Source organism: Lissotriton vulgaris, chromosome 4_1, assembly GCF_964263255.1.
Source record: "Lissotriton vulgaris chromosome 4_1, aLisVul1.2, whole genome shotgun sequence".
NCBI classification, from domain to species: Eukaryota; Metazoa; Chordata; class Amphibia; order Caudata; family Salamandridae; genus Lissotriton; species Lissotriton vulgaris.
Genome location: NC_141691.1, coordinates 1,870,432,761 through 1,870,447,397, shown reverse-complemented (window position 1 = coordinate 1,870,447,397; position 14,637 = coordinate 1,870,432,761). Strand labels below are relative to the sequence as shown.

Genomic DNA, 14,637 nt, shown 5'->3' with positions numbered 1-14,637 from the left:
ACTTCATGTGCAAAATGCAATTATGCAACTTTTAAAGAGCCAGTTCTTTTCCATTGCTCACCTCGGGTTTTCCCTAAAGAATTGTAAATTAATGGAATGGCCTCAAAAGCTATTTGTACATTTTTTTTACTAAAATAACATTATAATATATTTTTCATTTTCTACGTTATCTCTCCGACCTTTCTATTTAAGTTCAATGACTGAATGTGAATTTAAAGTATCATAGAAGCACATAGTAACACAACAAAAACCAGTCCAACATTTAAAGAATTTCTTCATGTTGGCACAATTTATTCAAATTGTTTACTGTCATCAGGTAATATAGGGAATAAATAGTAATATTAGACTATTGGTGTTGAAAACATTGGCATGGAAGACCTGACTTACAAAGGTATACTTGCTGATCAATGCTCAATCGAGGTGCATAAATCAATATATTTGCAATTCCAAAATTCCAGTTTTGATTAGCAGAATTATAATTGGGAACTACAGAAATTTTTTAAGTGTAGGTGAATTTGGTCAGTCAGAATGTAGTGGTAGGGAAAGGTTTATGAGCATTTCAACAAGGTCCTGTATGCAAAGTTAGGTGCACGCCCTCAAATCTGAAATCATCGCACCTGGTATATTACCCCTTCCAAGAACACATCTAAATTTACATTTCTTGCTGGTGCAGAAGAAGTTCCCAAGTATTAGTACTGTGGAGGAAGAGTTGTCAGATATACATATGCCGAACTTTCCACCGAGTGAAAAGTGTTCATGTGTAATTTTAAGCTTGCAATTGTGTACCCAGAGTTTAACTTTGAGTATTGTCTTTTACCAGTAGTACTCCAGGATTCTTTTTCAGAATTACATACCAGTCGAAAGGACACCCTATATATTAAGGACACCTTAAACAAGTTAGTTTCTGTGTGCAATGGGCAATTAAGTAGCATAGATATCTGGCTTGTTCACACAAGTGCTATTGCTCATTCAGTGGAGTGAGCTTTAATACCTTGGAATGTTTATTTAAATTACTCCTTAAAAATCAAATGGTATTTTGAACTGTCTTTGGATATTTGCTAATGGCTTTCTTCTTTTGTCCCCTTGTGCAGGGTAAGGCAATAGGAGTAACCATAGGATGCCTTTTAGGAATGTTTCCGTTGTTCTTCTTGAAAGGGGATGAAGAAGGAAAAGCGGAAAAGAAAAAATAACTATCTATAATTGTCTATATATTTATATATAGTGTAAATTAATGTACCTAAAATATTCAGTATGCTGTCACACTTAGGACTGGATAATAACATTCTGTTGACATGAAAACAGCCTGCATTCAGCATGTAGAAAGTATGCAGTTTTGTAAAAGAAAAAAAACACTAACTTACTGCAAATCCTTTGTATAAATTCCATGTATGCATTTGTTCAATGCAGATGTTTGTGTTTTCTTGAAGGGTTCAAGCCAGGCGTTTTCTTGTGAATGGCACATGTTTTCTTAATTATGATTTATGTACCACTGATGCTGTGCACTTTCAACCAGTTTCACATGTGGAAAAACATGAGTGCGTACAGTAGGCAATCTAGAATTCACACATTCTTTCCATTCAATACATACTGCAATTATCTTAAATTTTTATGAACATCCAATATCCCCTAATGGAAAATTGGCCCAGCATTGTTAAGGTACTCTAAAGTATAATCCCTCTGTTCCTCCCCCCACGTCTCGTTTATAATGCTTTTTCTGGTGTTGCAGAAGTTAATTATCAATTTTAAAATTGTACTTGGATACCTTGGACCCTACTGCGCACTGCTCACTTGCTTTGTCCATTGTCTCAACCCTCCTTGCGTCTTAGCCATCCCCTTTCCTTATAAGGGACCACTCATAAACAGCAGCTGCCAGCACTAGCAACTACTTATCAAATGCCACACCTTTTTTTTATTATTTCTGCTCTGGAAATCTGACAACAGGTAGCAGAATAGCATTTCTGTCAATCAGTGGGAGTGGGTGATGACCAGGAAAAATGAATGTTCTCTAAGGTAACTTGCAATATCTGTGAATGGACTAGAGCAATACTTTAGGCTATGGTAGATATACCTCTGTTCTAACAGGTGACACCCTACACTATGGGGTTGACAGTAGGTCTCCAGGCAAAACACAGCAAGTCCTCAGGAATTATTATTTTCACTTCTACAAACAGTTCGTAGACCTGTTCTCAAGTCTTTAGAATTGTCAAAGTGAAGGGCTCACCTAAGCTGAAATATTGGCACATTTGGGCAAGTAGAACTTAGCTTATACAAATACATCACCTTCATTAAAATGCAGGATATTGGGTGACATTTCTTGAAATCCTCTGTAATAATAAGTTATCCCATTCATAAGCTGAAAAGCTAAATCAAAATCTGTCAAATTTGCTCCCATTTCTTTCGATAGCTTTAGATCATTATAGGTAGAATAAAATCCTAAAAAATAAGCACAACTAGACATTGTTTGCTTTAAGTTAGAAGTCGACTGGTCCTTTCTCTTACCAGTATTCTGTTTTATTTTTTTACGTTTGTTATATTGGTAGGATATATTTATTTTTCCCTGTTAAAATGCTTTGTATTTTTTGCTCTTCAAAGTGATCTAGCGGCATGTACTTGTTTTCACCATTGTACCATAAAAATGTATGATGTGGTTCGAAGAAAGACGAATTCCCTTTTATTGTTGACCCAAATATCAAGCACATTTAGTCATGAGTTATTGTTTATATTGTAGAATATATAATAATTAATCTTTAATACATTTGCAACAGTTAAACCTACTGGAATAATCGTTTACCAGTAATGTGCTATAGTTGTATAACCTAATGTAAATTACTCTGTTTTGAAAAAAAAATGTTGTAATAGATCATTTATGGAAATACAATGTGCAAGGGCTCTGCCAGTCTATGCTAGTTTGGAATGGGAAGGTGTGAGCTACACAATGCCAGACTTCTCCACCCAGGGCTTACCATGTATTGTTTACCAAATCTAATAGATATGCATGTGGTGATGCTTTATGAGTAGTATATTTTAGAGGTTTTATTTTTTTGTTTGACACTTTTGGCCCCTAATTGAAATGTGGCTTAAAATCATCAGCTTCTAGTAAGGTCAGTTTGACTACATTGCCTATATATTCTGGAACTCAAACAGTGTTTGAGATGTCAGAAAAGTAATAATCAAACTACTAATAGAGACAGCACCAATCTCGTATGCCAAAACAAGTGGTAGTCTTTCAAATAATTTTTCTGTCAACCAGTTTTTTGTTTTGTTCGAGAACCCAGTAAAAATGGTGCCAATTATGTCATTTAGGATATTTTTAGCTTGAGGAAATAAAACTTTGTTAACCTCATCAGAGCTTCGAACGTTCAGCGCCCAGTGCTGAACGTTCGAAGAACGAATGCTGGCTCGACGGCCAACGGTCGTGCGCAGCACTGGGGAGGTAGTGCTCGTGACGACCGTTGGCCGTCGGCAGCAGTTAAGGGGTTAAACATGATGTTGTCTGTAAGAAGCAGATCAGCCTAGAGAAAAGTTCTGTTATTAGCAGCAACTAATTAATGTTTCCAGTTTGTTTTTTTAATTATATTTCTTATTTGTGAACATATATTTTTCTAAATGCAACAAAAGCCTTGTGGTACCAGAATGTGCAAATCAAAAACATGATCTTCCTGCAATATTGCTTGACTACTTGTATGGTCTGTTTACTTCAGCTTTATGTTCCATAGTTATTGCACTGTCCCACAGATTGTTATATGTACCAGTATTATTATTGGTTTTTTATTGCAACTTCAGTTTTTACTTATTAGCCCTAAAATGTAAAACTAAACTTTTAAATATCATGCATTGCCCATTTTTCATGTACAGCTTAATGGAATGAAAGGTTTTTAGTTTTTTTAGCTATTTTTGTTATGTACCTCAAATTTGATACGCTGTACATTTTACACACCACATACCTACTCAAAGTAATCACTTCACATTCTATAGAATATTGAAGTTTGATGTTTTAGCTTTCTTGCTCAAACTATTATATCGTACAAATTTCAGCTTCTGTCCAACTACTTTATTTATACTGCCCTGGTGCATGTGTTAATGAACAATTGAGACGTGAAAGAATACTAAATCTTTCCATTTGTATTTCTTGTGAGAATACTGACAGCATAGAAACAAAACTACAGACAGATGTCAGTTGTGATAGAAGTATTCTTTCTTACCTGACATTTAGCATCCATTAGTAATGCATGAAAATTACAGGGTTTTTGTTTGTGTGTCTAAAAATATTGTAACTGACCTAATTGTATATTTGAAAGCAGCTTTAGGATACTTTTTATGAACATGTATTCTGATTCTGTTTGTTCTTCCATTGGGTAATGATTTGAAATCAACTTTGTATCTGAAAATAGGTTGCTATATTACAGATTTGGTGAACATTAAACTGTTTATATTCTGATAGTGTATACTTAATTTGATCCTCATGACTGTGTTGATGTTTTTTTACAGTTCTACTGATTGATTCCTCCATTTTGTTACATATTCAGTTTTTTTTTCTGAAATAAATTGTTTTCCTGCAGCAAGGAAATCATTGCACACTATTCAGAATCAGTGTTTTCTTAGGCCAGTAAAAACAATTTTTGGATATCCACGCAGATCTGGGTAGGAGATGTTTTGTCTTCTGTTATGGCTATTAATAGTTATGGCTGTAAACATGGTGGTAAATCTTTGAAACATCTCTTGAGCAAGGAATATACACTAAAGTTACAGGCATATAACAATACACTGATGACTTAATCCAACAATACATTTGTCATAGATATAATACACAAAATGACAACATTTGAGTTGTTGTTTTTAAAGCAACAAAATATTTATTGAATATACAATTGAATAAAAATGCTAATATGTCGTTTAAAGACTTTCCACTCAGCTATTCACAAACTTTTTAATGGTGAATATAGCAGATATTAATTTCTACAACATAACACAATGAATCATGATATTGATACAATGTAATGTTGCTAACAGTCCAACATAATATTAACAGGCATAGTATTCCCTATAAACATTCATGTTAATTCATAAATAAGTAATAACCATCTGAATTATTGTGGAGGGCTTAACAATGTTACTGCTACGTCCCTTTTGGCAAAATGCCTTCATCTGGAATCCGTATATCTGTAAGTGAAGAGCAAATTAAGGAATAGTCTTAATCTGTTATATGCCCGCAAAGGGATAATTCTTGTAGCTGTAAAGGTATAGAACTTTATTTAAGGACAGTATGTGTACTTGCAACCAAATTAACTACCATGAGAAAAGTTGTGCACTATAGAAGATTATATATACTACATACATACATACTATTCCATATGTGGTGGGTATAAAGCACCCTGAGATGTTAAGGAGATACCTGTGTGTAAACACTGCTTTTACCAATGGAGGACAATTCCACATAAGAGCCACAAACTGAGTCAAGCCTGAAGATCGGTACTGGAATGCCCATCAGCAAAGAAGATACTAGCCAGTGCCTACAGGTACAGCGTGAAATACAATAAGCAAGGAGATAGCTGTATCATTAATTCTGGGCAACATAAAATATTATGTGAACTTCCACTTATTGGACTTCTTACAGAAGTGAAGTGCCTGGAATGTTTGATTAATGAAGGTCGACGTAATAAGAAATGCGGCAGATGAAAACGGTCCCTAGAGCAAATGTATGATGGCAGTGCGGCCACTGTTAAACATTGTATATAGACTGCGCACAATGCTGCCTTCGTTGCTATACTTACTAATTTTGTAAGTAGGGAGGGACACTTCCTAAAATGAATAGGACCTTTGCAATTGAAGGTTCTTTAATTAGATGAAACACCAGGGTCGGATGCACCCAGGGGCTTTGGAGGTCTGCGCCCATGAACTTCGGCGGTCTGCAAATGTCAAGAAATTCGAATTGTAAAAGCTACCTGTGTAGGGAGTATAAAACTCTGATGTTAACACTGCGCAACTTACCGATATTGCGACTGAAGCAGGACTGTCACGCCGGGCGGTCCAGAGGCATGGCAGCACTCACACGGAGCTAGGCATGTGTTTCATGAAGCATGGCCCAGAAGTGGAAGTGGGAGGCAATGACTCTACCTCCTCGCTTGAAAAATGGCCGCCATGTTGTAACGGGTGAAAAATGCAAATGAAAAAACAGAATGAGTGTAATCTTTTTATAATACAAAATAATAAGCGGAATATTTTAGTAGGATATGCCACTAGAATGAGGGCTAGTTCCAAATCAGCCCATAATGATATCAGTTAAACTAAAATCGGCTTTTGAGAGCAGTATGGGCCAAATAGACTAGTGACCAGTATCAGGCATTACTTCAATGGAATCATGTGTAATGAAAGGCGGAAGAGACTCATGTTAAAGATAGGATGATAAAATTGGAAAAATGCAAAATGTGCAAGGTCTACATGGATCAATAAAAATAACTGAAGCTAAGTGATCTTTCAGAAGAATAGAGATAAAAAGGTACAATGGAAGACGACAGGGGCCTATGTTGAATGGCAAGACCCAGAAAAAATGAACAAGTACAGGCAAAAGAGAAAGGGGCTGAAGATTAACCCCAAAGAGTAGAAAGGGTTAATATGCGAACCCAAATAGTAGGGAACTAGCTGGAAAGCCAGGCGGAGTCTGGAAACCATTCTGTGACTTAAATGATTAAATGCCCCCAGCATGGGGGTGAAAGAACACTGGTAAGTTAAAGTCTTGTCTCCTACAGAAAATTGCTGGTCATTAAAAAAATGCAACCCACAAATTTGGCTCATCTAATTAAACCGAATTGCTTGATCCCTTGGGATCTCATTGTAGAAACCATGTGTATGCGTATTCAGAGAGAAGATCCAAAAGACTTCTCTGCGTTTATGAATGGCTTCCGAATTTATACCTGGACGTGTTTCTATTTTTTTCTGGATGATCCCATTGATGTCATCAGGTGTGTGATTTAAGTTCACGTAATGTTGGGCTAAAGGAGCTAAAAACTTCTTCATGCGTATGGCTGATCTGTGTTCATTAAGTCTAGTGGCTAGGGAAGGTGATGTTTCTCCCCCATATCCTATTCTGCAAGGGCAAAAAATAAGATCTAAAATATCTTTAGTTTTGCAGTTGGTAAACATCTTGAGATTGATTTTGTAGCCATTAAAACACATGTTGTCTGTTTCTAACACCAAATCACAAGCTTTACATGTTGTGCACTTAAGATTTCCGACTACAGGATTACTGCCATGTATGATCTTTTGGATAAATTCTTTGCTTGATGGCAGTCTAGATCTTACCACATGATCTTTCAGATTTGTATTCTGTCGATGCGCAAACATTGGTATTGGTGTAAGTTGTGTCTTTTCTTTTTCTGCGTTGAGAATATGCCAATTTGAACATACAATTTGGCTTATCTTTTCATTAAGGGTTGAATGTCTAGTTACAAATACTAGTTTAGGTTTTTCTTTGGGTCTAGCATTGGTGAGTAGATGTTAACGGTACTTTGGAGTGGCAGAAAGCTTGGGATATCCAAAACCATTTCTATGCTGCCAAGTACCAAGGTGGATGTCCTGATTACATGTGCTAAAATATTATTAGGGCTTCTCACTCTGAGAATCAAGAGCAGTTGACTTTGAAGAAGGTAAATATGAGAAGAGACTGTATGTGTATCTGAGAAATAAGAACACCCTGGTTGGAATGTCGACTGTGCTGCTCAGGAGGGGTCACTCAGCTTGTGTATCCTTCTTTGCTGTTATGAGTTCTCTGCATTGTAGGGTTTGGGGGGGGGTTAGAACATTGTAATTCCTAGTGAGATACAGGGCGGGGAAACTAGCAGGAAACATGTAGGTCCAAAGTGTGAAGATCATAACAATAAAGCCTATATATATATATATATGTCTGTCATAGGATATTTCAAGTCACCAAGGAGATCAATAACCATATAAACAAACAAGGCTGCTTTCCTTTGTAAGGTCATGGAAAGCTGAGGTAACTTGCAGTTTCCTTAAAATGTACTGAAGAGGGAATTTTGTTCTCTATAATATATGGTAACACCATAACCCACCCATCACCCACCCAGCTTAATCCATAGTATCTTACTGTTTGAAAGAGGTAGGTAGTGTTTTTGCAGTGGTAAAGTAAAACGCATGCAGAGTTTAGTGTAATAATAAACAAGTCGGGCGTGGCCAACCATCATTGCCGCGAGGACGTGCTCCGAGTAAACTCCGCGCTTGGTATTTTTGAGTTGCGCGTCTTGCCTATGAGCCTCAAATTAGGTGGATCGATAGCGAGTAAGGCATAGGTGTTAGTGGATGCCTTGTCATCGGCCAAACTTGCCTGGTGTTGCAACGAAGGGACTGGAAAAGGGCTGTGGGGAGGAAGGAAGCATGGCAAAATGGTGGCACGTGCTGCCGGCCGCTGAGCCCCTCTGGAGACCTGGATGGGGGCATTGTGAGGTGGATCAATGGACAAACCACTGATTTAGCCAACTCCCCCGGGTTCCGGATGGCTGGGTAATGAGGTGTGCCTTCTGGACCTGCTTTTTAAGGTGTGGGGATCCCTGGGCGTGGGGCTTACTTCTGGGGGTGCTGTGGCTGGCCCTCTCCATCCGGATGCCTGCGGAGATAGCTGCCGTGAACTAGAGCCCCATTGCTGCGGTCTCCCCGAGCGCTGTGGAAGCCCATGTGGAGTGAGTCAAGCAGACGGCCTGACTTTAAGATGGCACCCAAAGACGAAGCGGGCCGCTCGGGCACCTATAATTCTGCTGTCAGGAAGAGGATCGGCCAAGTGCCAGAGGCCCTCCCGGATGATGCAGGCACAGGAAACCGTGTGGCCCACCTGGTGCACTGCGTGGGGGTGCTGAGAGGGAACGCAGCGAGGGTCTTCTGTCAGCGGTGGAGGCAGCTAAACCAGAGAGTGGCTCAATTCACTGGCATCACAAAGTGACCTGGGGTATTTCTGTGTGGTCTGCATTCCCCCCCTTTGAGATCTTCGTGCTACCTTGGTGGAGGTTCTGGCCGGGAGGGGTCACATTTGTCTGTGGCCAGTGCCCATATGCCTCCCAAAAAGACACAGAATAACTGCGTCTCCAGCTACTTTGCTCCTGCGGAAGCTCAGGCGTATAAGAGTGGTACGGCGCAAGTAAAGGACGACATGACACTCACCAGAGAAGATCTCCTAGAAGCACTAAGAGTTCAAGAAGGAACTCAGAGAAGACATCAAAGCCAATATGAGCTCCACTTGTGAAGCATTTCTTTCGGAAGTGGGTTCCAAGCTGATTATTCTGCAGGTTGACGTGGACTCAGTTGGGACCCGCACCCAGGACTTTGAATCTAAATATCAGGAGCTTGAGGCATGCCTGTACCTGCTGGAGGCAGGCTCCGTCAATGTTTCTGACCAGCTCCACGCTGGCCTCCTCAAGTGTGAAGACCTTGAGACCTGCTTCTGCAGAAATAACATTAGAGTGAAGGACCTGTAGGAGGGCTGTGAAGGCCCAGACCTGGTGGCGTTCATGGTGGGCCTTTTCTCCAGTGTCCTAGAAGAGAATACCCCAGGTGTCAGGCTGGAGCGGGTGCATAGAGTGGACCAGAGATCTGAAGGGGGAGCAAGCGTCCCAGGGATGTACTGGCCAAATTCATCTTCAAAACAAACAAAAGCACTCATTCTACACACATCCAGGAACTCTGACTCAGTTTCCTTCCAGGGGTTCAAGTGTTCACTTTTCCAGGATGTAGCTCAAGCCACGTTGGCTCGCCGACAGCAGTTTTGACACTTGACTACGGCTTTACGAGAGCGTCAAATCAAATACAGATGGATTTACCCCTTTAGCATAGCTTTCGCTTTCATCCATAAGCTATGACACTTCACTGAGCGGACTGGAGTGGCTGCCCTGCTGGATCTGGAAACGGCGCTGCCTCAGAAGAACGAGATTCTGGCTGCTGCGGGACGGCCACTGGAGTAGAGGGAACCGAGGACCTGGCAGATGCCCAAGAAGGGCGGTAGGTCGTCGTACCGGCAGCAGAAGCTGGACCCCTGACACTGTTCTATTTTTGCTTCTATAGGTACGCCCTCGTCTCACAGAATTTCGGGGGCTCCTGTCTCCTTTGGGATGACGTACAGCGGAGGGACCTCCGCCCCAGAGTTGAGAAACGTTGCGCTATCGCAGATGAAGTCCTCTATCGAACAAACTCTCCGGACTCGGGTATCCAGAGGGGCCTGAAGGGGACTGGCCAAGATATATTGAGTGTCCAACGATAAGCAGTGCGAGGTGCCAGAAGTAGTCCCGGATACGCCCAGAGAGTCCACACCAGTGAAACTGTCTCGCATTTCTGTAGAGACTGTATTCTTTTATTGTATCATTTTCAGATTATTAAGTTATTCCCATGATGAATCTCTTTGAATCTCTTATTGGGAGGGGTTAGGAGGTGATGGTGGGTGAGGGGCTGTCCCTAGATGCGATCAGTGATCTCCCCAAAAGATTTGATGTTCCTTAAGTGCATGTACTGGAATATCAGGGGGCTAAACTCCCCTAACAAAAGGCAATGCCTCTGGATGTTTTTAGGGGACAGCCAGGTGAAAATAGTTGCCTTACAAGAAACCCACTTAAATAAAGGGGACGAACTAAGCCTGCGACATAGGTCTTACACACTGATTTTTCTCTCCTCTAATACCTCTAAATGGAGTGGCACTGCTGTTTCACTCCTCTGTGGCCTTTCAGCCATCGGACACTAAATCGGACAGGGAGGGAAGATACCTTTTGGCTAGTGGGCATTTTGCTGGTCACCAATGCACCTTTGCCGCGGTCTATGTGCCGAATGCAGGTCAAACAGACTTTCTCCACACATTTCTTACAGTCCTTGAGAGTTCTACTGGGGATTTCAACCTTATCTGGGACCCTTCGCTAGACATCACTCACCCACACAGAGCTCCTTCTGGGGTTTTCCCTAAGACACTTAAATGCACTCTTACGAGGATAGGGTTAGTAGATATTTGGAGAATTTTAAATCCCTCGATGCATGACTTCTTCTTTTTCTCACATGTACACAGAATATATTAGAGGATTGAACACATATTTCTTAGCCAATCAGTCTGCTCCGCTACCCTGATGGCTAAACTTTACCCCATATGCCTGTCGGATCGTGTGCCAATAGAAATAGTGTTGGATTGGCCGGCTCCCAATTCCACACTGAAAAGATGGTACTTCCCTAAAATTCTATGCAGGGACTGACTACAAGATGAATTACAACAGTCAATCAGGGATTTTTTCAGCAACAACGATCCCAAGGACACCTGTTCCTGACTCACTGGGATGCCTTCAAGGCTATGTTATTCGGGGTAAATGGATCGCCCTCCGACATCACCAAACCTCTTGAGAGGTTGGCTTTGGAGGGGGAACTTCAGAAAATGGAAAAATTGCATAAGGAGGCCCCATCTCTGTCCACTCAAAGAAAGGTTACTCCAGTTGAACTACGCTAATAGAGTGGAAAATATCCTGTTACGCCTTCAGGCCAGGGGTTATGAGGGAAATGACCAAATAGGGTCACGATTAGCGAGGCAGTTACGAGCCAAGCAAGAGAAGGAATATAGCAGGTCAATAATCGCTGACTCGGGCAAATTGCACCACGGGGAGGAGGGGAAGACGGGGGTATCCTGGGAATTTTACAAAACACTATAGGGCGGACCCTTTAAATGAGGGAGACCAGCTCCACTGCTTGAACTACCCCAGATCTCTGAGGAGGCCAACTAATCCGTGAGCCAACCTATTACACAAGAGGAGGTACAGAAGGCAATAGATGCCTTTAAACTCCAAATAGCCCCAGGTCCTGATGGATTTAGCTCTGTGTTCTGTGAAGTGAGGGCCAACTCTGCCCCAAATTTTCTGTAGAACTTTTTAATTCAATTGCGACCCTACATCCGTTATCCCCTTTCAATGGGAGAAGCGTTAATTACGCTCATCCCTAAGGCTGGGAAGAACCCACAACTATGCTCGTCCTACAGACCTATAGCAACCTAGGTGCTAAACTCTATTCCTAAATACTAGCCACTTGACTTGAGGAGCTGCTTCCAGATCTGATCCACCCGGATCAGTCTGGCTTCATTAAGGGGCGCCAGTCGCACAACAACCTACGCAGAATTGAACACCTGACCTAGAAAGTGCATAAAAAACGCTTTCCGGCGGCCTTATTATCATTGGATGCAGAGAAGGTAGATTGGTCCTTTTTGAGATGCGCCCTGCGTCACTTCGAATTTTGGAGATACTTTTTTGGGTATGCTGAAGGCGAACTATCACTGTCCAAGATCTCAAGTCCTTGTTAACGGGGTTATGGGTTATGGAGTATGCGTCACGGTTGCCCCCTTTATCGCCCGTGCTTTTTGTGCTATTCATAGCGCCTCTGGTCACGTGCATTGGGGCCAACCCGGAGATACAACTCGGAGATACACAGGATTAAATTCGGTCCCAGCGATCATAAGATATCTTTATTTGCTGATGTCCTTTTACCTGTCACAGTACCCTGTACTTCACTTTCGGCTTGCCAGTCTGAGCTTATCACTTTTGAGAAAGTAGCGGGTGATTGCTCTATCTTTGCCTGAGGGTGGCCAAGATGGCGGTTGCAGCGGCCTGGAAGAAAGTGGAGCCTCACTCTCGCAATGGCATGCCAGGTTGTGGCGAGCTTTGGCGCTTGAGCGCATGGCAGATATAATGGCAGATGTCCGTACAGGGTTTGACTACATTTGGAGCCCGTTGGTAGCTTAGCTGTCGGACGGGTTGCCGCTTTTTTGCCTGTGGTCGCAGACTACGTGCAGTACATCTTTTACAGACCTAGGACGAATTGCCCCAGATAGTTCGCTTCTGGGATGCCCGACCCTTCTATTTCTGGCGTCTCCGTCGGCTGGGGCCTGGGGCATGCGGGATGCTGGCTCTGTTGCCTCTCCTAACGACCCCCCTGGCGCCCGATCAACATCTGCATGCCGATCGGACCCCTCTGATTCTTAGTATAAATTATTGTTCTGTTTGGTCTCGTTACTTAGATTTTCTGTTAAATTGTGAACTAGAGTAAATGTGGCGCAGATGCATCCAGTACTAAGTTGATGATTCGCTGAACTATCTAAGAAGACACTTCTATCTGTGAAAAGGATTAGAGCTTTCCGAGTACTTGTGAGAAAGATGTGTTTTACCTTTAGCTACTTATTGCTCTTGGCTAAAACTCTACTGCTGAATTGAGTCTCACAAGCTGTTAACTTTTAAAACTGCATAAAAAGTTTTTGACAATAAATAAATGAGTCAAAATCGGTTATTAATTTGTTGCAAAAAGATACTGGAATCAGTTTAACATGTCAAAATAAAAAAATATGAGGTCTACAATGTTTAGATTATTACAGATTGTATTCTGTTTTTCCTGTAATGCCTTTAGGGTAACAAAAATAAAGTTTCCTTAAATATCTCCTTTATGTACTAATCACTGTTCATTTGAGGAAAAAAGATCAGATAAAGGAAAAATCATTTTGTTTTCGCTGCCTTGTTTAAACTGCAGCTTTTTTTTGTTTAAATTTGTTTATTTGGGTTTTAAACATCAAGTATCATGGCAATAAACTCAATATAGTAATACATTCTTACATCAATTTGGCAAAATGCAAGTCTCACGACCATAGGCTGCAAGCCTCGATACGACGGGAATCACATGTGCCCAATGTGCGACCTGATCAATGAATATCGTGGGATGTTGAGGAGGTCATAGAGTGCGTCATGTCGGTAAGTGGCGGTGAGTGTGGTTAATATAGCACTGTTGGTCCTCACGTAATGATATGTCTTGGCCGGGTATGGGCTGTCACTGTACGTGCAATTAGTTGGGTCATTAATACAGGAGTATCCCAAAATCTTTGTGAGCTATCGTAACTATGTGTCCCCAATGTAAAAACTGCGGCCGGATTTTTTTGCCGGCCCGACATTCAACTATTCTTAACTGTGGGGAATAAACTATGGGGGAAGTAGAATATCTGGGGGGGGGGATCTAGTCTTGACCTGATAGGATTTCTGTTATCGAGGTGATTGTAATTTCTCAATGGAACTTGGGAGTATGCCAGCAGACGCATGAGAGGGGGAGTGGTTACACAACTATTGTGGCGTCTGCGGCGTTGCCCGTGGGGGGTTTTCTAAGCAGGTCTGTGAACCAGGCAGGATCCTTAGATTCTCGTGTCTCTCGGACGTTCCCTGCGGGTGGAGGGGCCTGAGGGGACGACTGGGCCCGCTCGTCTGTGGATGGTTCGGGGGGGTCTGTCTCATGAGTAAATGCATATAATAATTGTAAAGGAGATAGGGTGTTTACGGGTCCCTTTCAGTTCCTCTTCAATAAGTACTTCTTCTTCTGCCTTCCCCCATTTTTTTACTGCGCCAATAGAGGCTGCTTCTGGCGGTCCCGTTGGGGATCTCCAGTGCATGGCTATACCCCTCATTGCCAGTAGAATAGCTAGGGACATAAAGCAATATTGCACCTTCTCTGTCTTCCTCTTGCGAAAAATCCCAAGAGCGCACGCCTCCCATGTGACATATTTGCGATATGGGTCGTGTCCTTCAGTGTCCGGTGTATTTTGACCCAGTACCCTTGGATGGTGGGGCAATCCCAGAACATGTGTCTGAA

General features: G+C 41.7%; 1 protein-coding gene across 3 annotated transcripts in view; it reads left to right on the top strand.

Moving 5' to 3' along the window:
* The window catches only part of TMEM65 (transmembrane protein 65), a 271,856-nt gene extending 267,276 nt beyond the window's left edge, over nucleotides 1–4,580 (top strand). For 2 of the 3 annotated variants that reach the window (XM_086966193.1, XM_086966192.1), the window contains one exon: nucleotides 1,092–4,580. In XM_086966193.1, coding sequence (XP_086822319.1) covers nucleotides 1,092–1,190 — 99 coding nt within the window. In that variant the 3' untranslated portion in view covers nucleotides 1,191–4,580. The remainder of the gene's footprint in view (nucleotides 1–1,091) is intronic. The other variant, XR_015309927.1, reaches the window with a different exon arrangement.
* Nucleotides 4,581–14,637: the final 10,057 nt, after the last annotated feature.